Source organism: Apteryx rowi, unplaced genomic scaffold (assembly GCF_003343035.1).
Source record: "Apteryx rowi isolate R43461 unplaced genomic scaffold, aptRow1 scaffold_415, whole genome shotgun sequence".
Taxonomy (NCBI): domain Eukaryota; kingdom Metazoa; phylum Chordata; class Aves; order Apterygiformes; family Apterygidae; genus Apteryx; species Apteryx rowi.
The window spans coordinates 338835-364180 of record NW_020450650.1 but is presented as its reverse complement, the minus strand read 5'-3'; the positions used below and the strand labels follow the sequence as shown (position 1 = coordinate 364180).

Below are 25346 nucleotides of genomic sequence, written 5' to 3'. Positions count from 1 at the left end.
CTTCAGAGAAAATTGGTTCCAAAAACAGGGCAGTTTTACGGCTTTATTCTTTAATGTATCGATAAGATGATTAAAGAGGGATGGGGAGCAAAACTGCGCAATTGCTAAAGCCATACCCCTTGGCTTTTGACTCTTTTCTTCTCTTAAACAACCTTTTTTAACCAGATCTATTTAACCTTTCTTTGCTGCTTTCCCATAGCTTTGATCTCCTCTGGCATCCCAACAGAACTCTATTCTTTGAACGTCTTCAATATGTTTCTATAGCCAACCATCTTACGGGGCCACATTTCCATAAATTGCAACTCCTCCCAATAGGATCTGAGGCTTCTTCACCCTGCAGCCACTCAGTTTTCCCAAAGAAGTTTACCTGTGATTCAGGATCACTTCCAACTACTTGAATATTGGAATCCTAAGCACCGTAGTTAGGATTCATCTCAAATAGTGTGCTTATCTGAGTTGATGAGCCTATGCTCCATTTCTTTCTGTGGGAGAAAGGGGCATATGACTGCACAATTCATTTGACTTATTTTAGACATCTAATTCAGAATGAGGTGAGTCATGCCCCAGAAGTGCTTGTGTCCCTCAGTAATTCTAAGGGGATGCTCTATGTTTCACTCAGCTGCAGATGTGTCTACTATAGGTCTCCTCATTTGATCAATGAACCTATCCATTTTGATAGATCCATATGAAGATATTTTCACTTTTTATTTCTGCAAAATGTATTTAGAGAATACCATTATATGATGGTCATAATACTTCAGTGTCAAGTAGGCCAAAATGCCAATATATATATTTTTTTGTTCTCAGGGCTTCAGTTGTTGGATATTTTAGACAAGCTAAGGTAAGGATCACCATTTAAATTTTCTTTTATAAATGAGATTCATAGTAATATAGCTATGGAAACATAACACTTACCAGCCTTCAGTGGTGTACAGTGAAAGGAACCTGGGTGGAGTCGACCATGGTAGCGTGCACACTTTACGTGGGAACCAGAGGCTTTTGGCCAACATTAAGACATTCTCACCAGCCACCGTATTCCTGCAGCAGCTGTTGTCGCAGATGGCATTGGCAGATGTTCTGGGCGCAGGCAGAACAAGGCACAACAATGTCCTTGCTGAGACAGCGTTTCAGATTGAACCCGAACTGATGCTCTAGGCTCACTGAATGGCTTGGTGTATTCAAAACTGCTTCACGGCTGGTCTTTGTCCTGGAAGGATGCAGCTAAGACACTTCACTAATGCCTGCCTAGACCTATCTATCTTCACAATTTCTTAATTTAAAAAGGATGTTCTGTCAGAAGCACCCATGGTAAATTCTAGAATGCATTATATGTTAGTTGCAGTTACCCATGTAATTTGAATTTCTCCATTCAGCCCTTTAAAAATTAGGAGAGAAATGATTTTTTCAATACTACCAGCTAGCAAGGGTAGAGTTCCTGCCTTGAGAGTACTCAAGAGAACTGAAAAACTTGGCTTTAGGGTTTTTTTAAATCTAATATTGAATAGCAGAGAGGAAAGTTCCTTCAAACAGAAACAGCACTTGCATATTTTTTCTTTGTCTTGACAAAAAAAAAAAAAAACCAAGGCCAAACTTCAAAAGGGTGGAAATGCCACTCTGTTGTTATACCTCCAAGGAGATGTCCATACAAAGCATACACTGAGCTATGTTATGCTGTGAAAAGTCACGTTCATTTTCATGTGTTAACTGCAGATAGAGGTATATTCAGTTCAAGAAAGAAAGTGCTGATGGGATTTGATCCTTTATAAGTAAGTTAGAGTTGGGTRCTTTCAACACTGACTGGCTGAGTCCAAGAGGCAAAAAGATAAAAACAATTTAAACAAAAACAATCATCTGAATCATCAGTGAAGGGCTCTCCAATGAAAATGAATGCTGTACGATTGCAGAGACATAGAGGAGGAGGATCTGCTTATCCAGTGTGACACATTTGAGGAGTTCAAGATAGAAGATGATGAGGAATTGTTAAAGATATGTGATGGGATAAACATGAACGATCATCATGAGGTCTTTTCATCTCTCTTCAATAAAGTAAGTAGGCCCTCATGTGGGGAACAAGATCATGCAATGGCAAAGCTGACACACTTTGCTTGGAACCAGTCTGGTGCACAGCCTTACCCTTAATCGAAAGCACCTTGTCTTCCAGGTGAGCCGCTCTCCAGTTTCCATCCAGCTGTTGTCCATCCTCCAGAGCCTTCTGCACCTGGAACCGTCTCACCACTCCAGCCTCTTGCTGTGGGAGTCCCTGGATGCTGTAGTGAACAGAGCCATTTTGCTCGCAAATGACAGTAAGACTGACATAAGAGTGGAACGTACTTCCAGCCTTGCACTAACCTCTTTTTTTCCCTCTCCCTGTCCAATACCTCCACAAGTCCTTCCCAAATGCACAGGAAAGAAGCTATGGGGCATCCTAAGAACTGAACAGAAGCAGAGACAAAACTCTCATACGACATGGGGTCAAGTCTTGGTGTGAAACCCTGGACCTGTAGATGCCAGTGAGAGCTGGCCATGTTTATCAGTCAGCTTAGGATTCACTGCCTCGCTTTGATGGTTAAGGCCTAACGTTGCAGTGGGCTTTGGGTGGTAGGAGTCAGTGGGACTCTCTGTCTTCATTGGTATCCTGCTGCTGGTGCTGGCTAGCCTTGCTGGCAGTCATGCTTAATGCAGTGTTTATGGGCTTTGAGCTGGGCCAGGACCCTGGGAAGGAAATTGCATGGAAGGAAAAAGCACAGTTTTGTAACGTGACTCCAGGGAGTGGGTTCTGTGGATCCGGATGTGGCGCTTGAGGGAGGTTGAATAGCATGAACCAACCTTTGAGCCCTGTCTCCTCCACTGACCCTCACCTGTTTTTTAGTCCAGGGAAACACAGTTGAAGAAGTCATCGAGAGGTTGTTATCTATCAAGAAACATCCAAACAAGCAAAAGCGAGCTGAAAACCGTCTGTCCGGGAATATGAATGAAGGTGTTCAGACTGAACTGGAAGTGTGTGCAAGTGCAGTTCAGAGCCCTGTGAGATCAACTAACCCCTCCAAGGCACCAGCACCTCCATCAGGGCCACCAACTGCAGAAGAGAAGATTTCATCCTGCCAGCTCTCAGCCTGCTCGGCTTCGCCRGAGACATTTACCCCTGCACCCATCGCTGCCTCTGCCCCAGCACCTCCACCACCACCACCCCCACCACCCCCTCCACCGCTCCCAGGCGTGGCAGCCATGCCCCCTGCGTGCCCCATGATGGATGTGCCTCCAGCCCCTCCGCTCCCAGGCATGCCTCCACCCTCTGCACCCCCCCTTCTTGGTGTGGCAGCCGTACCACCCCCTCCACCGCTGCCCGGCATGGGGGGCATCCCACCTCCTCCACCGCTGCCCGGCATGGGGGGCATTCCACCCCCTCCCCCACTGCCTGGCATGGGGGGCGTCCCACCCCCTCCCCCACTGCCTGGCATGGGGGGCGTCCCACCCCCTCCCCCACTGCCTGGCATGGGGGGCGTCCCACCCCCTCCCCCACTGCCTGGCATGGGAGGCATCCCGGGAGATCATATAGAAGCCATTGAGGCTGCCCAGTTCATCTGCCCAGTCGGCTCCAGCAGGCCCATCCACAAGGCGGTGAAGACGCCAACACTGAGAATGAAGAAGCTGAACTGGCAAAAGCTGCCCTCCAACGTGGTGAGAGGTGCGTGCCCCTGGCAAAAAGTCGCTTCACCCAGGAGAAGAACAGTTCCCCGCTTTCTCTGACTGTGTCAAATCTGGTTGACTCCATTTAGAAACAGAACTTCTGTGATTTCCAGTACATCTGACCTTCAAAGCTTAACAAAAAAAAGTACCATTAACCTAGTAATATTTAGTGACCATTCCAGCTAGATCAGTATTTTGGAATAGCTTGTTTAGAACTAAAATCTTTTGAAATTAAAAGCAGGGGGATGGATGAGAAGATTCCCCTAATTTGTCATGACATACCCTGAGCTTGGGTTTTCAACAGGCTCTGATCTGGGTTCAAGACTGTCTGTTCCCCAGTTCATATATACTTGCATCTGGGTATATGAAAGGCATGACTAAAAGCGTGTGTCAGTGTCAGGTACTCTGGAAAGCTGCCATGGTGAAAAAGATGGCAGAGGTCATGGAGAGGGGGCATCAGCCACAACTCAGGAAGGACACTGAAAGTGTTGAAGAGCCACGAGAAATATTGACTTGTTTCTCGATCTGTGGATCACATTTCCCTCTCCTAATGAATCCAAAAAGGAGCCTGAAATGTGAGAAAAAACAAGGGTAGGCAAGGTCAGCCTTGACCTAGACAAGCAACCATCCACTGTATGGAAGGTGGCATAGGTCAGGTCTAAATAATGCACATTTTTAACCACAAGGGCTGTTCATTGTTGGGATTATTTCAATAGAGATCTCTACAGCCAAGCTTAGGTGTTCAAAGAAAAGATATTTCTAAAAGTGCAGTGGGGATTAATTCATTAATTCAAGTAGTCCTATATCCAGCATTCCAGAAGGAGGCTAGATTACAAAATGAAAAATTTAAGGAGGTCACAGTTAGAAAATGGCCAGGTTGTGCCTGATCGCTCTGCTGGCATGCAAGGAACAAAAATAATATCATGCATGGGACCAGGAAAGAAATGGCTGAGGCCCTTCTCATGCTAACCCAATTTGCTAACCCAGTCATGGAGGAGAATGCAGTTTTAGGGAGGGCATGGTGGCTGCATGACCTCTGTCTGCCTCATGCTTCATTTTCTTATCAGCACATTTTGGCCTAAAGTACCAAACCATACAAGTACATACCAAAGTACCACCAGGATAGGTGCCTTTTTCCTTGCTAGCACATAGTATTGTCCTCTAGCTGGTTAAGCAGTAAATGTGAGTATCTTCACATTCTGAAGGGCCCAGTACATTGTCTAAATTGTTCGTAATGGTTCTGGTGCTATTACTGAGTTTGAGTTAACTATATTTCATTCATTTTCTGAGGAGTTTCCCTACTAGCAACTCATGTTGCCCCAAAAGCCAGGAGATTTTTCGCTGCCCCTGTAAACTCTCTGAATACCTTGTCTTTTTTCAGAAAGTCACTCGATGTGGGCTTCAGTGGGTAGCAGCAATGAGGAAACCATAGAGCCCAATTATACAAGCATAGAGCAACTGTTTTGCTTTCCACAACCAACCCCCAAGGAGAAAACGGCTGCACCAGTGAAGGCAGAACCAAAGGAGGTGAGGGGGTCGTTCTCATTCTTTAGAATAAAGATCACCACAGACAGCTCATCTAATATCGAATATCTTCTTTTTCTTTAATGAAGATCACATTTTTGGACTCCAAGAAAAGTCTCAATTTGAACATATTTTTGAAGCAATTTAAATGGTAAGATATGGCCAGTTTTCATGATAGTTGCCAAAACTTTGAGCAGCTTTTGCCTAGTGTCTGTAAGGTGCTCACAAAATCTATTCCAGCCGTTGTGCTTTTGTGATCTGTGTTACTGAAACATCTGAACCTTTCCCAGCTTATGTCTTTAAAACACTGGGTCTGGGGGTTTGTTTGTGTTTTTACATGCAATGTTCCTGTAAGCTGGAAAAGGCTTTACATCTCATTTTACAGAGGAGAAGTTGTGGCACAGAGTCATAGGGTGATTTAGGTTGTAAAAGCCCTCTGTGGAGCAAACCCCTAGTGAAAACAGAGCCAACAGAGAACTTAAGAATCAGATTTTTTTTTAAGACAATCAAATACGTAGGGACAGGCATCTAAATTGCAAGATTAATCTCTGGTCCTGAGTCATTTGGCCAGGGCCAGAAACAAAACTTTGGGCATAGTGGGGATTTGAATATGGATCTTCCAAGTCCACAGTTAATCACTGTGACAGGCTTCCTCTTGGATTACTGTGGGCCTCATTAGGCAAAGCATGGAGCACTTGCATGGATACGTATCTCAGTAGCATGTGATTATGGAACAAGGGCCTTTGGGTGACTGCTGACTCTGCTCCTCCTCTCTGCAGCTCCAATGAAGAGGTGGCTGCCATGGTCCAGAACGGGGACAGGACCAAGTTTGATGTCGAGGTGCTGAAGCAGTTGCTCAAGCTGCTGCCTGAAAAGCATGAGGTCAGGACAGAAATGTGGTTTGCTTAAATCACAGAGCAGTAAATGCAGTGCAGTCCTGCAGTCTTGATTCTTTATTCCTCATTAGATAGAAAACCTGAAGGCCTTCAAAGAAGAGAAATCAAAGCTAGCAAATGCCGATCAGTTTTATCTCCTCCTCCTTCAGATTTCCAGGTAAGGGAGTTAATCCCGAACTTCAGCCCAATCTTTTTCTGTGTTTGCCTCTATCAGTTTTAAGTTTCTTTATAGGAATCTCACAGACAGGTACTGATTAATATACCTAGTGGAGTCCCCCTTCCACGTTAGGGTCATCCCTTCCCTGTTACCCTTGGATGAAAGGCTATTGCTGCTCCAGCACCTTCTCTTCTTCTGAAACAGCAGAAGCTGGCCCAGACCTAGGGCCAGATCTCCCCAAGGAGGCCATGTAACTTAATGAAAGTCATGAGGGAGCCTAAGGCAATGCTGAGAAGGGAAAAGCCAGATCTCACACTGTGGTCAGTCTCCTTCCTGCCGATCTTAGTGCTTCAACAGAAACTACATCCCAGTGACTGGTTCTCATGGAAAACTGCCTCTCTCCACAAGCCACAGGGCAGAGGTTTGATGTGGACATGGCTGATAGCAGTGTTGTAGAGTTGCCACACTTCCAGAAGATGTAGGAAGAAGGCCACCATGCTGGCCAAGATCACAATACCTTGAAATGTTTAATCAATATCTCCTTCCTTAGCTACCAGCTGCGGATTGAATGTATGCTGATCTGTGAAGAGACCAATGTTGTGCTGGACATGATTCAGCCAAAAGCTGGAGTCATCCAGAGAGCCTGTGAAGGTAAATGAGCTGACCTTATTTATCTTATTTACAACAGTAAACTGCAATGATGTACCAGAAAACCTCTCCTACTTACAGACCTTTGCAATGAGGCTACCCAGCACCACAGCTCCTGTCCTGCTGCAGCCTGGTCACTGGTTTACTACAGCATACAGGATGCAGCTCTAGGTATCCCCACTGATGGTCAAAGCCCTTTGTAGGACTGGAGATCACTTTCCCTCACCCTCAGTCCTGTTCTTCTGCAGCAGCTGTATTCCTCTGAAACACGTTCAACAGTGAAGCGTGGGAAGCTCATCAGCCCTTTCAAAGGAGCTGAATTTAGACAGCAGAACTGGCCCTGTTACAGCTAATTCATCCAGTGTTATTTGCCACGTGAAGATCTTCGTGCAGCAATTTCCTCTGCTGCCACAAAAGCATACCCCTAACCTCCCCCAGAAAGCAGCGACACTTTAGTTTTCCCTGACTACAAAAGGAACCAGACGAGAAAAAGTTTGTTATTTTGGGCTATAAATGGCTGGTGCTCAAATTTTGTAGTAATGGAAGCATCTGAATACATGGAGCAATTACACAATAGGTCTCTGCAATTACACGATAGGTCACTGCTTCCTGTGGCAAAAGCTTCTGGTCACACTCAGCAGAGTTGGTTAAAGCTGAGCAGATAGGAGAGAGCAGAATGGAAAATTCAGCTGGCAGGGGGAAAAGAGGTATAAAATCTTTTTGAACGGTTCATTCTCAAGATCATCCACCTAGTGGAAGTAAATGTCACTTACAGTGATTTCTAGATTTCAGATATGTGCATCTAGAAGTTTCTCCTTTGGCTTTGCCTGAGGGAAGGATGCACAGAGATGCCTGCCTGGGGACTGGTTCCAGCCCTCCGACAGCAGCAGAGGGAGCCCCCTACCCCTTCTCGGCACTGTCAAGGGCCACCCGTCCTGAAAAGCCGGTTCCACCAAGCCAGTCCCACCCTATGATGGGTTTCTCCAGCTGGAGTTACAATTTCCTGCTGGAATTAATTGAAACTTCCCCAGAAAGTTTCTTCCAAGCAGTCCACTTGTCCTCTTGGAGCTGTTCCTGCCTCAAAGCTAATTGCGTGAGAAACCGTGCCACTGCAGCACCCTGTCTTAAAAGCAAGGACAGGGATGGTATCCTTCATGCACTGATAAACACCTCGGCCATGCAAGAACAAGAATAGGGCAAGCGTGTCTGGTTTTATCAGCTGGCAGGTATTCACAGAGCTGTCAGAACTGGCTTCACTACACAGTTGAATAGGCTCTCAGAGTCTTCTAGGATTAAAATTTTAGCTCAATTATCCTCACCCATACCAGTATAAATCTGGGACACTTCCACAGAAGGTAGCAAGTTAATGACTGTCAGTAAGAAGAGTCCAATTCCAGATTATTTTCTGTTAGGAATGAGAGAGCAAATGTAAAGAAAGAAAGAAACAAAGGTCATCAAAACTTTTATGAAGCCCAGCTAGCGAAATTGAGTTTATTTAGAGTGAGTTTCTCTTCCAGCTGGGCCGTTGGGCAAACCTGAAAAATCCAGAACTGGTTTGGTGGAATTCAGAATTCCAATTTTAATCCAGTTTAGGAAACATTCTGGTTTGACAGAGGATTTCAGTTAAAGGTCCTTTTTTTTTTCAGATCTTCTGAACAGTCATCGTCTGCCACTCTTTTGTCAACTGATTCTCAAAGTTGGAAACTTTCTGAACTATGTAAGGACTTCTTTTGTCTTGTCCTCTCCCCAGTCATTATGATATGTGGATGATTCTTCTCCTTTACGGCTGTAATTTGGATGGACACAAGAGTTATGTTTGCTTTCTTTCTGTCTTGCAGGGAAGTCACACGGGTGACGCTGATGGGTTTAAAATCAGCACTTTACTCAAACTAACAGAAACCAAAGCAAACCAAACCCGCATTACGCTGCTCCACCATATTCTGGAGGTACCACTGCCAAGTCCTGGGCAATAGGGCAGGGGGAGGATTTTATCATAGATGAACCATTTCTCCTACTCTACTTTCAGTTGATGTAACATAATCTTATTCATATCCTTCCTGGCAAGCTAGTGTTGCAAGTTGAGAGCACTCAATTCACTTAGGCTATCAGCAGCTGCTTGTCTGCTTGTGGGCACTATTCAGCCTAAAGAGAACTCCTTGTGTAAAGACTTTTGTCCTGCTGCCCTCTGCCATCTTTTACCACAATTGCTAGAACTTCCTCTTTTCATATTTCTGCACTCTGTGCCCATCACCAGCTGCAAACCATAGAACATGTGGCTACCAAAACCCTTCTGCCTTTTCACTGCCCCTGCTTTTTCCGCCAGACTATACTCAACCTTTTCATGATCCCCACCAAGCCCCCATGGCTTTCTTATCTTATTCTCTGTATTGCTGTTTTTTTTTTTTATTTTTCTCCATGTTCTGCTCTGCCAACCTCATTCGTCAAGGTCTCTCAATTCCAGTTATGAATGGTCAAGCCCCTGTTTAGCTCACAGTAGCTTCAACAAGCATAGCCATGAAAGTAAAGTAGGCAAATAAGAATCAAGCCCTTTTAATGTCTTCCTGGGACCATAGGAACTGTCAGACTGCATCAAACCAGAGTTCTGCCTCCTGCCATGGCCAACAGTAGGCCAACAGAAGAAAGTAAAATAGATCCCCAGTAAGATAAGAACAGAGCACAGTTGCAGGTCAGCTTTGCTTTGAACAATGAGTATTTCTAATCTTTCAGCACTCGTGTGCGTTTTTATAATCTGGGAGCAATGTCTTACCTCTCTGAACGTGCAGTCCTGTTTTGCTCTGTGAGGCAAAGCAGACTACAGAGAGGGGGGCAGTAGCAGGATGTAGGCCAGGTATCCTTCCTCAGCACTTCTGCTCATTTCTCTTCCCACCTGGCTTCTTCTCTCAGCTCATGGAATACAGTAAATAACATTTCTTTCTCCTGCTTCAGGAAGTAGAAAACAGCCACACGGACCTACTGGAACTGCCAAAGGACCTTGAATATGTTTCAAAAGCAGCAGGGTAAAACAGTCTCATTTCCTTCAAATTAAAAAAAAAATAAAAAAATCCCATGCACATCAATAATGTATCAGAAATTAGGACACACACAGCTGGTGTAGTACATTAATGAGATAGCATCTTATTTAGTTTTAACCAAAAGATTTGACTGATAAATGCTGAAACCACTATAATATACAATAGTTCTATTACAGCTGACAACACTTAGGGGTGAAATTCACAGTGCATTCAGTTAATACTGCCTCACAGGCCTTTCCAAAAACTGCACTGCTTTTGCGTTAGCAGGATTTTCTTGAGTCCAGCTACCCAGAATCATTTCTGAAGTGTCTTTAACCAGCATGTTATGAGAAACTAAGCTAATGCCAAGCACTGAGGGGAGCATGGAGGTGGAGAATAACCCTTTGAATGGGTGGACTTTTTTTGGCATCCATCTACTCAATACATGAAATTGTAGGTAGACCTGTCCCTCTTTTCATAAGTACCATGGAGGAAGTATCATTTTTATGAGCTCGGGCTGCATAAAGAGTTCAGAGCTCAAGATTCAGACAGCTCTACAGTTAGTCAGTGAAATGCTGGGAAAGAAAGGGACGACCAAGCCACCAGCTCAGACAAGTTCTTTCTTCAGTCAGCTGAGGATATTATGGAATGAACTAATGGGGGAGTTCTGTGTTTTTTCAGAATTAATCTTGATATTATACGCTCGGAGTCCAGTGCCAATTTAAAGAAGTTGCTGGAGCTTCAGCGAAAGATCTCATCATCAAATGACGATGTGAAAAAACAGTATGAGAAACCTATCCAGGTCAGTGAATGGAATCCCCTTGTATCTTCCACCTTGAACACACACATACACACACAGAGCCAGTGCTCTGTACATATGTAGCTGAGGAGGTTCATGAGAGGCTGAAAAATTTTGCAACCAGATATGCTTTCAGATTTGGAAGTAGGCTGTGATGCACACAACCCATTTGTGTTAATTTGCCACCTCCCGCCAGGCCCCAGATATCTTTTGGTAAGGCCATTTCTTAAGGACCCTGCCTGGGATGCTCTCTGTGCCCTGTTGTGCAACTCCTCACTCCGTCTGAGCCAACATGTTCACCATCAGTGTGAATCACCAGAGGAAATCCCTTCTCTTGGGATTAAGCTTTGCATTAAGCTTTCCATGTCCTCCTAGTGCCACCCCTGTAAACTGGCACAACTCAGTTACTAGCAGCGAAGGCCATCTCAGTTTCTTCACGCTGCATAAGATCTGCTACCATTAAAAAGCAGGGCCCTAGACCCCTGCTCTAAGTTCTTACATTGTCATCCTTATTTATTTAATTGCCCTTCACTCAGTATCCTCTGGATAACATTTTACTGTGTATACTAAATGCATTTCAGGATAGCATTGATGCCTCCAGAAAGCTGGAAGAGGAATTCGAAACTATTGAAAGGAAGAGAGAAGAACTTGCAAATTATCTCTGTGAAGACCCAAGCAAGTTGTCCTTAGAGGACATATTTAGCACCATGAAGACCTTCAGAGATCTCTTCATCCGAGCCCTGAAGGTTGGCATTTGTGCACACGGTGCTGAGCAACCCCAGGACTGGTGCCTGCCTCTGCTCAGATAGATGGGGGTGGGATGGGCACCTGGGCCCTGCAGGGAAAGGGTGCTGCTTGCGGCTCCCTCCTTTCAGTAGGTGGCATTAGGTCACCCGGTGAATGGGTGTCTGAGCCCCATGGCATCTGCATAGCATCAGGCTGGGTGTAGATGGACAGACTCCAGCAGAGTATTCCCCATTGACTCCTTCCTGCTAGAGCCTCTCTCTGCCTTGTATTAACCCTGTGACAGGAGAGACCCGTGGTTACATTCTCAAGGTGGTGCCCCGGGCTTGAATGGCAGAGCCAGAACCAGCTCTATTGCCTTTGCTCAGGAAGGTCCAGATTCACAACAGCATTTCAGAGCCAGACTCTGGAGATAGATGATTTTTCATGCTACTTTGGCTCCAGATTCACAAAGTTGTTTTGGAATCAAGTGCATAGGTTTTAGAGTATCAGGATTATAAAACTTAATGCTTACCTCCAACCTGAGCAAACAGGCTTAGAAGGGAGATGTAAAAAGGGGATGTGGTAAAAAGGCCACAAGTCTGGAGTAAATCATGGCTTCAGTAGCTTCCACATTTGCCTCAGCTATTCAGAGGATTTGCGCTTTGGTAGCTGCATTAGGCAGATCGCTGCTGCCACCTGCTATTAGGAATGGGTAGAGTCCTGGACAAGCCAGCAGTCTCCCTCTCACCCTCGTGGAAAGACAGTACGTAATCTTAGGACCCATTTTTATTTACTGAGGAGATCATCTTTCTCTTCATTGGCTTTTCTACCAGATATTTAGCCAACCTTCTCATGCCCCCTGTTACTTAACTGCAGGAAAACAAGGACAGAAAGGAGCAAGCTGCAAAAGCAGAGAAGAGGAAGAAACAACTGGAAGAAGAAGAGGCTAAGAGACAGAAGGGAGAAAATGGAAAAGTCAGTAAGTATCTGAAAGGGTTTCATTAAAGAAAAATGGACATGTTATCCCAAAGTGTCTGGGAGAGCTGATAGGAGCTTTTTTCTGTTCTTGTTTTAATGGACCAGGAGTGGTAGTTTATTTTGTGCATTTCCAGGTGCTGGCTCACTGAAGGCTTTTAGGTGTCTTACAGCCATAGCTAAGGATTGCCTTTCCACAGTTACAGCTGGGCCAAGAATTTAATTTTATGTTTCTGACTCAACAGGGGAGGAAAAATCTCAGATTGAAACTTTTTCAGTTTCTAACAAAGCTTTTGAATCCCAGATCTAACAGGAGACACTTGACTTTTTTCCCCCCAAATCCCCAAAGATCTTAAGTAGTCTCACCCCAGTTTACCAGAGAATGCAGAAGTTCCAAAAATATTGCAGATAACTTAAATCTACCTTTCTGTGGCTGAAAATGAAAGGCACATCTGAAAAGTAAAACTGAAAGAAGCTAAGAGGAAAGAAAAATCGAGATCATTTTGTCCCCATCCAAAAAAAAAAAGAAAGAAAGAAAGAAAGAAAAACAGCCTCACCAGTATGGATAGCAAATAGGATGTGTTTCAAGGTCTTGACACAGTAGACATCACTAGGCACAGGTCAGGGAAAAGTATGCACCAGTCTGTAGTGGCTGGGGCTTTGGGCTAGATCCTCTGACTTCAGCTCAGACAAGCTGCAGTGGCTGCTGTGGCATGTCCTGAGCAGCAGCCCAAGGCATTCAGGTAAGGGACAGAGCCAAAGTGCACCCTAGGTCTTCTGAACCTTGGAGCTTGGTTGTGGTTTCTTCCTGCAGGACCTATGGCCCTGTCTCAGGGGCTGGTCCACAGCCGGGTTTCGCCTCGGCGCTTTTGCCCCGTTGTCATTCGCACCAGGGCAGCAGGTAGCAGGCAGGATAGCATCGCTGCACCTGCCCATGGGCAGGGCAGAGTCAGAGGCCTTCTGCCCTGGCTCATGGGACATGTTGTTAACACTCATCTCTCTATGCCAGTTAAAAAGGGAGTGGTGAAGCAGGAGGACGTGTGCGTCATCGATGCACTGCTGGCCGACATAAGGAAAGGGTTCACGCTGAGGAAGACAAAGAACAGAAGCGAGGCAGACGCGCTTCCTAAAACCTTGCCAGCAGAGAGCCCAGAGGAGAGCCAGCCTGGTAAGGACACAGACTTGACTTTACCTGCAGCTATTCATTCCCATCTGCCTCTAAGCCTAAGCCAAACACACATGCAAGAAGTTTCCAGCATTTGCATTTGGGGCATTTTGTTTAAGAAGGCTCTGCAGCCAGTGCAATGGAGAAGCAGAGCAGAGCGCCCTGTGCTGTTGCCAGCCAGGCCTGCTCCTGAATTAGCAGCAATACATTCATCATAGCATGGCCTTGTGCCCACACTGATAAACCCTCTGAGAGGCACGGCCCATGGCTCAGCCACCGTACCATGCTGATGGGGCTCTGATGCTTCTAGACCCACACTGGTGTCATCTCCACACGAGGTCCCTGTGCCACTGAGTCTCATTAACACAGCTTGTTACTGCTCTGGAAATCACTGCACCATGCCACAAGTCCACATTTGGGTGTCTAAAGGAACCTTTAAAAAAAGGACTACAAAACCCCATTTGCAAAAGAATCCAAATCCCAAGACTTTTAGGTACTTGTTAGGAGACAGCCCAAGAGGGCTTCAGCTTTTTTTTGGCTCATGATCTCAGCGCCAACACTTAGTGCTCATTAGATGAGGAGAAGGGCACTGGCCCACCATAGGGCCTGATCTGTGGCTATCCTGGGATGCTCTGCAAGGGCAGGATTAGGATGGAAGAGGCCTCAGTGATGGGGACAGGGAGAGGGTGTTTGAAGTGCTCTTGCAAATCAAGCCAGCAGTCCCAGCTGGTTCAGGATCTTGCAGACTGGTTCCCTTTTCCTGCTGTAGGCTTTCAGGCACCCCTCTTGCAGCTCCATTGACTTCCATGGAAACCAGCCAGTTGGCAGCAATGACACATAAACACCTGCTGAAAATGGAGCAGGCGCTTTGCTGTGCTGGAGCCCTGGAGTCCAACTGAGGTGACCACATAGGGTGTAAGAGGGGGTGTCACTGTGCTAAGGAAGCAGTTCATCTTTGGCTATACGATAAAATGGTCCTGCCTATGCATAGCTGCTTTAGGTTCAACGTTCCCTGTGCAGGCAGCTGCAAGCTTGTATCCCAGTGACAGAAACACCTTGGTTGATTTCAAGTGTAATTCTGCAGCTGTGCCTGATCATGTGTTTTTTTGTTTAAAGGAAGGAGCATTAAAGATCCACAAGCAGCAGGAAAACAAATCAGTGATGAGAAAAAGCAAAGCAGCAATGGTCGTCCCTCAGAAAGCACTCCCCCCTCAGACACTGCCCTAACAGAGGCAGGTAAAGATGTTACAAATGACTCAGCTTCAAACCAGGCATTACCTAAAGAAAACGCTGAAGGAAATTTGCCACCAGAGTGCCAAACTGAAGGCCCATCTGTAAGCTTGACAGAAGTTGATGGGGCTGGTCAGCCAAAGCAGGGAGCAGGCATGCAGCAGGCAGACGGCTTGGCAAGCCTCCAGGAGAGCACAAAGAGTGGCACCATCACCTTCTCTGCCACCAGTATAGGCACTGGGATAAAGTTTGCGAGCAGCAGTCTGAGTACTGTTTTGAGAGACCAGCTCAATGGGTCCATCTCAGAAGACCAGGACAATGAATCCCATCCTGATGGCTCAGAGAGCATCAGGCCAGCTAACGAGCAGATAATCCATCCAAGCAATCCCCAGCTAAGCGAGAAAGGAGTAGATCCTGGCAGTGCTCAGTCCACTCCCTTTGATGAGGCTCATCAGGCAGAGTCAAAAGAGATGGCGAAGGAAAATGAAGACCCTGGTACAGACTCACTGTTGGACACCTCTCAAGAGAAGTCCTTCTCAGAGGAGCCAGCCACCGATTCTTCCTGTTCAGCAACACTTCCCCCTGGACAAACTTACAGTGACAGGGAAAAGCAAAGAACGTCTGGGAAACGGAAAAAGAAGAAGAGGCACAGCAAAAGCTATACAGGTAGCCTATTTTTTATATAGCGTTCTGGAACTGAGTTAAATCAAGGAGACTTCCTTGTATGTTTGTATATATCTGTTCCTCCCCACTTAGAGGTCCAGTGCTGTCCATAGGAGGCCCCCTGCCCCTGGAGCAACTCTGTTTAATGGAGTTGTTATTTTTTATCTAAGAAAGGTTTAAAAAGAAAACACAAGCACTGTTCATTCTCTTGACATTTTTAAGTTGTTTATAAAAGAGTAATGATGAATCAATAATTAAAAAGCCCATTACACATATGCAGTAAAGATGGCAATAAGCACATCTGTCAAATGCGCTAAAGACAGCTACAAGCCATGGTTATGTGCAAGCAAGAGCTCCATTAGACTCCAGAGCAGTGATTAAGAGCAGTTAATACTGGGTGCTTWATCAGCGATCACCCCCTCTCTACTATTTATAAACACATAAAGCCAGCAACATAAGCACTGCTGTGATTTTTTTTCCCCTCATAAGCCTTGTTGCAAGAGCTTTTTGCCTGCAGTAACTGGAAAACATGCCCCAAGTGTACTTCAGGGAGCTCCTTCTTAACATCAGGCCTTTGAGCTGCAGGATGGGGGTACAAAGCCAACAAGTAAAAATAGCGTCTCGCTGATGCTTGCACAAAGAACTGTGTTCAGCAGGCTGAATCGATCCCTTGTCCTGGGCTGCCCACTCATTCAGGAGCGAGCGGGTCGCCCCTTCTCTGTGCTCCTTGCTCCCTCCCAGCAGGAACCACTGCCCATGGGAAAGATGGAGCCCACCCAGGTCCTGGGGTCAAGCAAATGGGCAGGCAAGTGGTGGAAGAAGGAATTTTTCCTTCCAAAGAAGGTGGAGGAGAAAGGAAAGGAGGGTTTGAATACCCACCGCTGAGGAAGATAACATGATCTGAGCATCTACCACAAAGGGGCTTACGCCTATGTTGCTGCCATGCCTCAGGGCCGTAATCATTCATGTTTCTAAACAGGCCAGTTTCCCCTACTTAAAAACAAGCCACAAAACAGAAGTGGTTTCCCAGAGCAGTGGTTCCCAAACTTTCATTCTCCGGAGACTTTTCTGGAATGGGGATAAATTTCTCCTGGATCTCTTATTTCCCGCCTGGCCCAGATTCCCCGTTCCCTGACAGTTTCAGGTGCTCTCCCTGCCCCATAGCTTCTCCATTCCCAAAAGCAGCAGAAGTGGAGAGGCTGAGGATGGGGGGAATTCCTTGCCCTGCCCTTCCCGGGAGGTAATAGAAGAAGCTGCAGCAAAGGGAACACTCCACACTCCCAGCCCTCAATGCTTTTCCGACATCTGTAATGAATATTTCTGGCTTAAGGAACAGACCCCTCCACAAAAGCCATGGGGCTCCCTAGCACCCAGGGATTGCATTTTAAGAACCTCTCTGCTCCTAGATAATGGGCTTATCCTAAGAAGTTTCCTGTTGTTACGTTTGCCTTGCCATGATCACTTATATTTAGTGTCTCTCTTTCATTTAAAAGCAGAGGTTGACACTGATACTGGAGATAATAAAACAAAAAAAGGTTGTGTGGTACAATGAGGTATGTAAACTTGCAAAGGCATTTTTTTGTAAACTAACCATAGCATTGGGACTTTACAAACTTAATCAGTACTTGGCATATCAGCTACGCTTTTTGTCTTTGTGTCTAATCACAAATACATTTAAAACAAATTTGTTACTCTGATTCTTACTCTCCAAGGGGTTGATCTTGCGTTGAGTGGAGTCAGTGCTGCTTTCCCCACGACGCAGGGTCATATCCCACRTCTGTCTTCTGTGTCAGCAGCAGCCAACCTGCCTTTCCCTGCAGATAATTGAGAGTTATTATTCTAACCAAGTGAATCCAGCTTCATGTGATAAACAAAGTCTTTGCTTTGATCCGGTTATTGTCTCAAAAATTGTAAAAAAATGCAATTTCAGTACATGCTTCTTGCAAAAAACGTTTGGTTTGCTTTCAGGGTAGCCACTTTCTACAGCACTGTTTAAGTATGAGCATGTGGTATATGGAATAAAACAGTGGATCTGGGGAGAAATACTCTTTGGGGCAAGATACCAGCTCCAACTCAAAGCCAGATTCAATGTCAGAATCCTGATTTGACACACAAAGGAGTTAATTGGAGCAAAACTTGTAAACTCAGTTTCAAATAAGAACATGTGTATCACATCCCTTGCATCCTTCACTGATGTTGGGAACATACAGTTGCTCATCACAAGAAAACTTTGGGAGTCCCGCCCACAAGACTTTTATGAAAGTTTGCCTGAATTTATAGCAAGTGGAAAGAAAAAGCAAGAAACAGAAACAAAACGTCCACTGTACTGAAATTGCATAGTTACTTGTTGCCCTTTCCATTCTGATGAGCATCTCTTATGAAATGAATCAATGATGCCAAATCTCTCACGGTCTCATTTCACGAAAGGAATGTGTTTAGTCCTCGGCATCCCCCATGTCTGGGTACGTGAGCCAAGCAGGGCCGCGCTGCTCCCTTGCAGCCTGAGGCCTCCCTGCCTCCGTCCCCTCTCTTGGGAGACTGGAACGGACGAAGCCCGGCGGGATTTCCGCGTAGGGTTAATTTTGTCCTGCACTTGCAGCCTGATCTCTGGCAACAGAAAATCAGCTCTGTCGTGGATAGTTGCATTCCAGGCTACTCCTGGCCTCCTCTTGGCCCCTTTCGTGCCACACCACAGATTTACATCAAGAGGGAAAGGGAAGTTGTTTTCTTTAAGAATCCTAATGAAGATTTACAGCAAGAGCAGAAAATAGTAGCCATGAGGCAGAGGGAAGAAGCAAGCCTGGACCAGTGATCGTGCTAGACAGGGAGGGAAGCTGAAACTGTGAGTTAGGTATAACATTGAATATGTATGTTTTATGCAGAGGGATTCCATGCAGGCTTGAAAAAGAATCATATTTGAAAACAAAACAAAGCAAAGACACAAGTTGCTTTGAATTCTCCTTTGAAGACATAGGAAAGCAACAGAGAGGGATGCATTGAAAACCAGTACCTTTATGAAGTGGCTGAGTAACTTCAGGCAGGAAGGCAGGAGTTTAAGCACATCCTGGAAATGCGATGCCCAGCTGCAGCCGTATCCTGCCGGCAGTGCCCTCGAGTGCTCCAGCACTGGGAGGACAGGGACGAGCAGCCCCTTCAAATCTGCAATTCCCTTTTTCCTCTCCTCCCACCTTTATGTCATTTGCACATGTATATTAAAAAAGGGAGGGGATCAGTATCTTCCTGCAAAGAGACTGCGGAGTTTGAGAATCCTTTTTTTGTTTGTTTTAGTTTAATTCCAGAGAACCAGATGTTTCACCTCTGTTACTGTTGCATGAAGGGAGGGAAAGGGTATGGAAAGGCCCTCCCTTATTTGGTAATCAACATTTGCCTGCCAGAGCCCTCCTCAAAAGGACTTTCACTGAGTCAGGTTCGCAAAGTTGAACAAAATAAACAATTTATTAAAGTGACAGATCCAACAGGTTCAGGATTGCTGGTGATAAATGCACTCAATGCAACAAATTTACTTTTTGAGCTCAAACTGATAATAAGCGCTTTCAACAATGGTATTTTTCCCGGGGTAACGTCTGACGTTGTCGGAGGCACAAACCTTACCAAAAAGGCATCCCTGTTTTGGGGAGGAGAGAGGTCCAGGCCTGTCAACCCATCCGTAGGTTGGTGTTCTCGTCCTCCTCAAAACGGAGGCAGGTTTATGCGCTGAATTTGTAATCTTGACAAGGTGGGGCTGAGTCAAACACTGTGGGATGACTGGTCCTTGTGGAGCTCAGCAGAGGGTGTCATTGGCTGCTGGCCTTTTTCTTTTTTGCCCTTAGCAACAACACCAGGCTGCAAGACTCTCGCCTTGCCCCAGGCGTCATTTTGGGTGGAGCAATGTCAAGTGGTGAGACCTCCACCTCACCCTGGGCATTGCCTCACCGGCATGGGCATCAGACTGCAAATCATCCTTTGCATCCGCTGTTTACCCCTGGCAGGGATGATCACAGATGATCATAGACCATTATCCCACAGCCTCCCCTTCTGCAGGCTCAGTGTCATCTGCAGGCTGTGTTCTAATGGACCATGGGAATGTAATCAGGCTGACGCTCGTCTTTCTGTATGGTCTTTGCCTTCATGTCTGTCATTAGAAATAGTATTTCCTTCAGTTATTATGTAGGAGAGGACCTTAAAAATGACAGTATACAACCTCGTCTTCTGGCAGTCCTAACTCCCTCAAGGAACACCTCTGGGCACCTGGGAGACTACACACAGGCACAGGAGCAGGGCTGAACTCAGCACTGCAATTTTTCTACATTTGGCTCAGCAGGAAATTTCCTTTGTGCCCTGTGAATCTCTCTTCCCTCCAGCCAGGGCCCAGCTGTGCTCGCCCTTACAACGTACAAACAAGCTGGGCAGATGCCCTACATCCACGTGAAATGACAAATAAGAATTCCATTTCGTAATGGTTTACGACGACACCCCTGCCTAAACCATTGGCAAAAAAATGCCAGTTCCTCTTTCACAGACAACAGAATCATCTTCTAAATTTAGTAAGTTTAGTAATTTAAAATGTAGAAGCATATTGCAACATTCTGCTTGGAAAATGCAAGATTCGCTTACTGGATTGAACGAGTGCCTAGCTGCAAAGCAGTTAGCTAAATTCTTGAACATTAGAATCAGTTCCCTAAAAGTACGTGAGGCTTTTAAGTAAAAAAAAATTTAGATCTACCAGTTTTTAACTTATCTGATGCTGGTTTCCCTAGTAGCACCCTGGCCATTAGATACACACACATGCAAAACCACACAGCTTCATTTTACAGTTGTGAATACTTTGTATTTCCCTCTCCTCCTGCAGGTGTCACAGCAAGGCAGAAGAAATAATCGAGACCCAGTGAAATGCTAACAAACTCCCCCAGTGCTGCCAGTCTCTCGGAAGCAAAGTCCTGCAGTACCCAAACGCCACTCACGGTCACGTTTGCTGTAACCGGATGCAAAGCTTCTCCTCACGCAGGCTTTTACTCCCTTCCTGAAGGCCCAAAGAACCTCCCTGGAGACTTGAGCACCTTCAGCCCGTGCCTTACGTGACCTCTGCCAAGGCCTGGTGCTGTGAGCGCTCTGCACCCACCCATCGAGATGCGGGGACTCTGTGTGCGGAGGGTTGCAAGGGTCAGACCTCGAACAAACTCTTCTTCAAGCCAAATCTTTCAGCTTGCTCTTAGGGCAGGCTCCTCTTGAAACAATAGTTGAGCGTGGCCCAAGAGAGCACTGCAGCATTTAGCCCTCTGAGGAATTTTTAAAATAGCAGTGCCTCGACTAAATTAAGGATATGAATTAAGCACTTGTTGTACTGTCACAGGTGGAAGTTGCTCCCTCATCGCCCGCTGACAATTTATATTGGAGCAGATCCAAGACACAGTTCAGACAAATTTATTTTCCCTCCCAATCGTTTAAAGCAAGGGAGATCAGTCTTAGAAATAATGTATATGTATTTTATTAAACATACGGCCAGTTAAACAATGTTTGGTTCCCGCCTATGCTTATGTGCAATTAAGTGTAAGCATGTCAGTAGTCTTGCAGTAGTCTCACATACAGATACATGCATAAACCTTTGAAGAATCAGGGCCCAAGTTCCTGTTATTAAAGTAGCAGAAAGAGGTTTTTCAGGGGTCTCTATTAGCTACATTTTCAGCTCGTCCTTCAGTAAATCTCTGGGTTTGAATATCATGCTCAGCTGCTTGCACTCAAAAGTCTTTGTGTTCAAGCTGCAGAACAGGTAGTTACATGTTATTGTTGCTTTAAAACTGGGAATGTGCAGTATTGTGTTTTAAAAATTCAGAGTTTTTTTTCTCAATTAAGTTTTGTAATAACTTTGTATCATAGTTTTGTACATAGTTGTCAATGTAAAATTCTATATGTTGAGTCTATGGTGTGATACTGTGCTGAAACATGAATCAAGTGGAAGAGATTATTACATTTAAGAATTATGCCTTTATATGGTAACTCACTGTGTCTAGACTAATGTTCAGGCTAAAGCTTTTTTTTGCTTTGCTTTATAGGACTTGTAATCCATTTACTGAGAACTTTGCTGGACTAAGTTAGGAGTTAAACCAAGAATTAAATCACTGATAACTTTTAACAGCAGCATTGTTACRAGCATATTGAGAATTGTTTAACAAAAGCAAAGATCAGTTTAGAATAGACGCACTGCAGATTCAGTTCCCAAGATCCCGGGGGGCAGCACAGCCCCGTTGCAGCTGAAATCAGATGCCCCGCTAGCGGAGGTGGGCAGAGCCCCACCGTTTCCAGCAGAACTGCATAACCCACCCAGGGCTGACCTGCAGTACTAACGCTATCATGTTTACAAGTCTGCCCTTTTCTCTTTTTTCCAGGCTCAGAACACATCACCCAAGTATCAGTCCTTTCACTCTCATTACAGCATTTTGCCTGCTCTCAGATTAGAGCCCAGGCTACAAAAATCTGACTACCAAACACGTTTACCCAGCAGCTTTGCAGCCTCCATGTTTCCATCAAGAGCCTGTAACCCAGGCTAGCAGCGAGCAGCCAGCCTCCTCCAGCCCACGCTGCTATTTTACCGAAGGAACAAAATCATTTTGAGATTTAGGACTAGGGAACAAACAAGCTACCCTGGTGTTACACAGGGAGCCTTACCCGCTGATACCCCAGGCAGGCTGATTTCTTCAGATGCTGCAGCAGGTGTCCACATCTCACTCTGGTCTTTCAGCTACTGCCATTTGCATCTGAAGAGAAAAACCCTTTTCACAGGGCCAGGGATTTTATTTCTCTGCATTCTTAGCTTGGCCTTCAAGGAAATGGCATTTGGCATTGTCTTTCCACTGCCATCAAGAGTTTGCTGAGAACTGGGTTACTTTGAGCCACTGCTGGTTCTTTGTTCTGTAGTTATCTGTGAAAACTATATTAAATTATCTATACAATGACATCCCGATAAGCAGGTCAAAGCACAGCACTTACTTAGAATTATTACTTAAGAGCAGCTCTGCATCCATTACAGAGATTATTTAATGAGAACAGGAGGGCAGAATCAGAGCAGGTCAAAGGAAGATGTCCAAGCAGGATTTGCTCCATTTGTAACCTTTAAGTAAAGCTTATGATCCTGAAGATTTTTCAGTGATAGTTGTAAGTTCAAACTAATTGCTGGTAAAAACAATGGCACTCGCAGCTCCTTCAACAGATCTGTGCTCATTTAAGCCAATAGTGAGTTTGGACCTCAAAAAAAATTTCTTGTAATATATTACAGCAAATGCACGTGGAGTCCATTATGTAAACAAGCCTGTGAACACCACAAGTTTCTAGCTGTCAAATAACTGCATATTCCTAATTAAACATCAGCTATATGATAAAACCAAGCTATGGAAGAAATGAGCAGAAGTCTTTTCCAAACAATTCACCAGAATTTGAGTATGTTTAAAGGTATGAATTTTCAGTTTTTTTTTTTTTCCAATAATGAAAATATTTCAGAATTTAGAATAAAAGAAGTCAAAGTAATTGACACCTTTCCTTTCTTTTGTGGGGATGGTGAGGGCCCAAACTGTTTTTATAGTTCCTCTTCAATAGAATAATGCTTCACAATTAAGCAATTCTGGTTGGAATCCAGAATTAGAACATAGCTTCTTATCACCATTTTACTGAACAGTTAAAAATCTTTTTCCTTAAGTGAAAAAAAGACGAACCAAAAAAACCTCCACCCTATTAGAAAAAGCTATTGCTGTAATCTTCCTTCACACCGTGTCAGTGGTGGAGGTGCTTCTTCCTCCTGTTGTACCCTGGCTCTTGTTGAAGGCCCTGATCATGCAAAGACTTAGCTACAGTACTCTAGATCCCAGTAAAGTCAGTGTAGCCTCCAGTGTATGTAAAGTCAAGCTACGAAGGTCTTTGCAGGATCAGGCCCTTAAAACAGAAATATCCTTGTGTGACGGTGTGCTTCTTTCCCCCCCACTGATGTGCTCTCTCCCCCTCAACCTGACCTCCCTGTAAACAGCACGTATGTAGGGGCTAGTTGAGCATGCGCCAACTAAGGCCCGTCTAGTATGCAAATATGACTATGAGTCAACCATCTCCCCCCCAATAAATAGGGGGCAGCCCAGAGCCCCTTGAGCTCTGCTRCAYGGCAGCAGGTTGCACTGCAGAACCTCCTCTTGAGCAGGGACACCTCTCAAGTTTACTCCTCGAGGTTGAGAGATTCCTTACCCGTGACAGATCCTTGGTAAGTGATTAATAGCATGCTGAACTTCTGCAAACTTCACAAAACTTTGCTGAGTTATATCTCTGACTAACTGTGCACATAATTCCTTAGACATAAACCGTTGACCAAGTCTGAGACTAGGACTGGATTCAGCTGCACCTAGGCTCCTCTCCGAAGGAGTTTAGGAAGCAAGGGGGTCCAGTCTGAACCTCGTGACKCAACGGAAGGGTTCCCTTCGCACACACCCCTTTAGACATAAACTGTTTACCAAGTCTGGGACTAGGACTGGATCCAACCACACCGAGGCTCCTCTCTGAAGTTTAGAAAGCAAGGGGGTCYAGTCTGAACCTCATGACTCAACGGGAGGGTCTCTGTTGCACTTGCATCTGACCCTGTCCTTCATGCAGTAAATAACTGAGTGAACCTTGCCAATCGAACCTCGTTAAATCGTTCTTATTCACGACTGAACTTTGTTAAGTCGCTGTCCTACTGCAGTAAATGTAGTGCTGCTTCCCTCTTACRAGTGAAGTGCATCACTCCTTTTGCAACACCTTGGAGCAGGGACTTTGTCAGACAAGCTGGTGAGTCTTGCTTGACACTACTGCCCAAAATTGTCAGTGTTGCCCCTCTGCCAGAGGTTACTGGCCGGTAGTGGGATCTGCAGGAACATTAGCTTGCACAGCAGCTGCTCCGGCACCGTGATGCTCAATCTCAGCCTCAAGCCCTGGTGTAGGTGCCAGTGCACCATGCTTAGAGCGCATCTGGACTTTCTGCACCTCCAGAACTGTGCCAATGCCRTTCAGCTAGAGTGTACCACTTGGTCCTCATTTACATTCAGTATAGCTGCAGGGGCTGAGAAATACCTCTCTTCTGTTTGGGATGGGACAGGATAAAATTCAAATCAAAGGAAAAAAAACTAGGAGTGCCTTTCAGGAAAATTAACCAATTTTAATCTGTCTAAACATAAAGCCTAGATCTACATATTTTCGGTTTTCTGTACACAGTGTGAAGAGTGCAACATATAAGCTTACCAGTAATAAAATTAGTACCATGCCAATCCTATCTCTATAAACATATATATTTGTTAACAGTCACAGCAATAAAATACAGGTGAACATGTTAGTCATGGGGATTATGTTCACCTGCTGCAGCTGAGAGCAAATTCATCCATGAACTACCCGAAGACAAACTCTATCACAACCCATGTTTTGTTCGGTCACATCGCACTCAAGCTCTGGGCATGCTGTGAAAAACAGTYTTGCCATGTCTAGAACCTTGACTACAGAGGGGAAAAAATGAGGCAGTAATAGTGAATAAGCCTGCTCGGGTATTTGCAATTGCTATGCAGTGACAATCTCCCAGAACAACTACTGCTTGCAAGATTGGCAATGACAATGTAGCTCTGTAGTAAAAAAAGGAAAACAAATGTGACATTTTGTGACACATACAGCTGCCTGCAAAGGTCTAGGTGCAGACCACAGCTTAACTACATGCAGTCAAATGACAACCAGCACATATCACAGAATGGTTGAGGTTGGAAGGGACCTCTGGAGATCATCTAGTCCAACCCCCCTGCTCAAGCAGGGTCACCTAGAGCACCTTGCACAGGATCGCCTCCAGGCGCGTTTTGAATATCTCCAGAGAAGGAGA

At 45.2% G+C, this 25346-nt stretch overlaps 1 protein-coding gene across 4 annotated transcripts in view; it reads left to right on the top strand.

Annotated features, from left to right (window-relative positions):
* The window catches only part of INF2 (inverted formin, FH2 and WH2 domain containing), a 30644-nt gene extending 7647 nt beyond the window's left edge, over positions 1–22997 (top strand). The window contains exons 4-22 of one of the 4 annotated variants that reach the window (XM_026075957.1): positions 808–841; positions 1905–2046; positions 2162–2303; positions 2870–3685; positions 5069–5214; positions 5301–5362; positions 5991–6093; positions 6179–6264; positions 6815–6915; positions 8559–8629; positions 8751–8858; positions 9859–9929; positions 10605–10725; positions 11304–11468; positions 12325–12427; positions 13433–13591; positions 14705–15484; positions 16978–17034; positions 20331–22997. In XM_026075957.1, coding sequence (XP_025931742.1) covers positions 808–841; positions 1905–2046; positions 2162–2303; positions 2870–3685; positions 5069–5214; positions 5301–5362; positions 5991–6093; positions 6179–6264; positions 6815–6915; positions 8559–8629; positions 8751–8858; positions 9859–9929; positions 10605–10725; positions 11304–11468; positions 12325–12427; positions 13433–13591; positions 14705–15484; positions 16978–17033 — 3266 coding nt within the window. In that variant the 3' untranslated portion in view covers position 17034; positions 20331–22997. Of the gene's footprint in view, positions 1–807; positions 846–1904; positions 2047–2161; positions 2304–2869; positions 3686–5068; positions 5215–5300; positions 5363–5990; positions 6094–6178; positions 6265–6814; positions 6916–8558; positions 8630–8750; positions 8859–9858; positions 9930–10604; positions 10726–11303; positions 11469–12324; positions 12428–13432; positions 13592–14704; positions 15485–16974; positions 17035–20330 lie in introns of those variants that run through there. The other 3 variants (XM_026075956.1, XM_026075958.1, XM_026075959.1) reach the window with 3 other exon arrangements.
* Positions 22998–25346: the final 2349 nt, after the last annotated feature.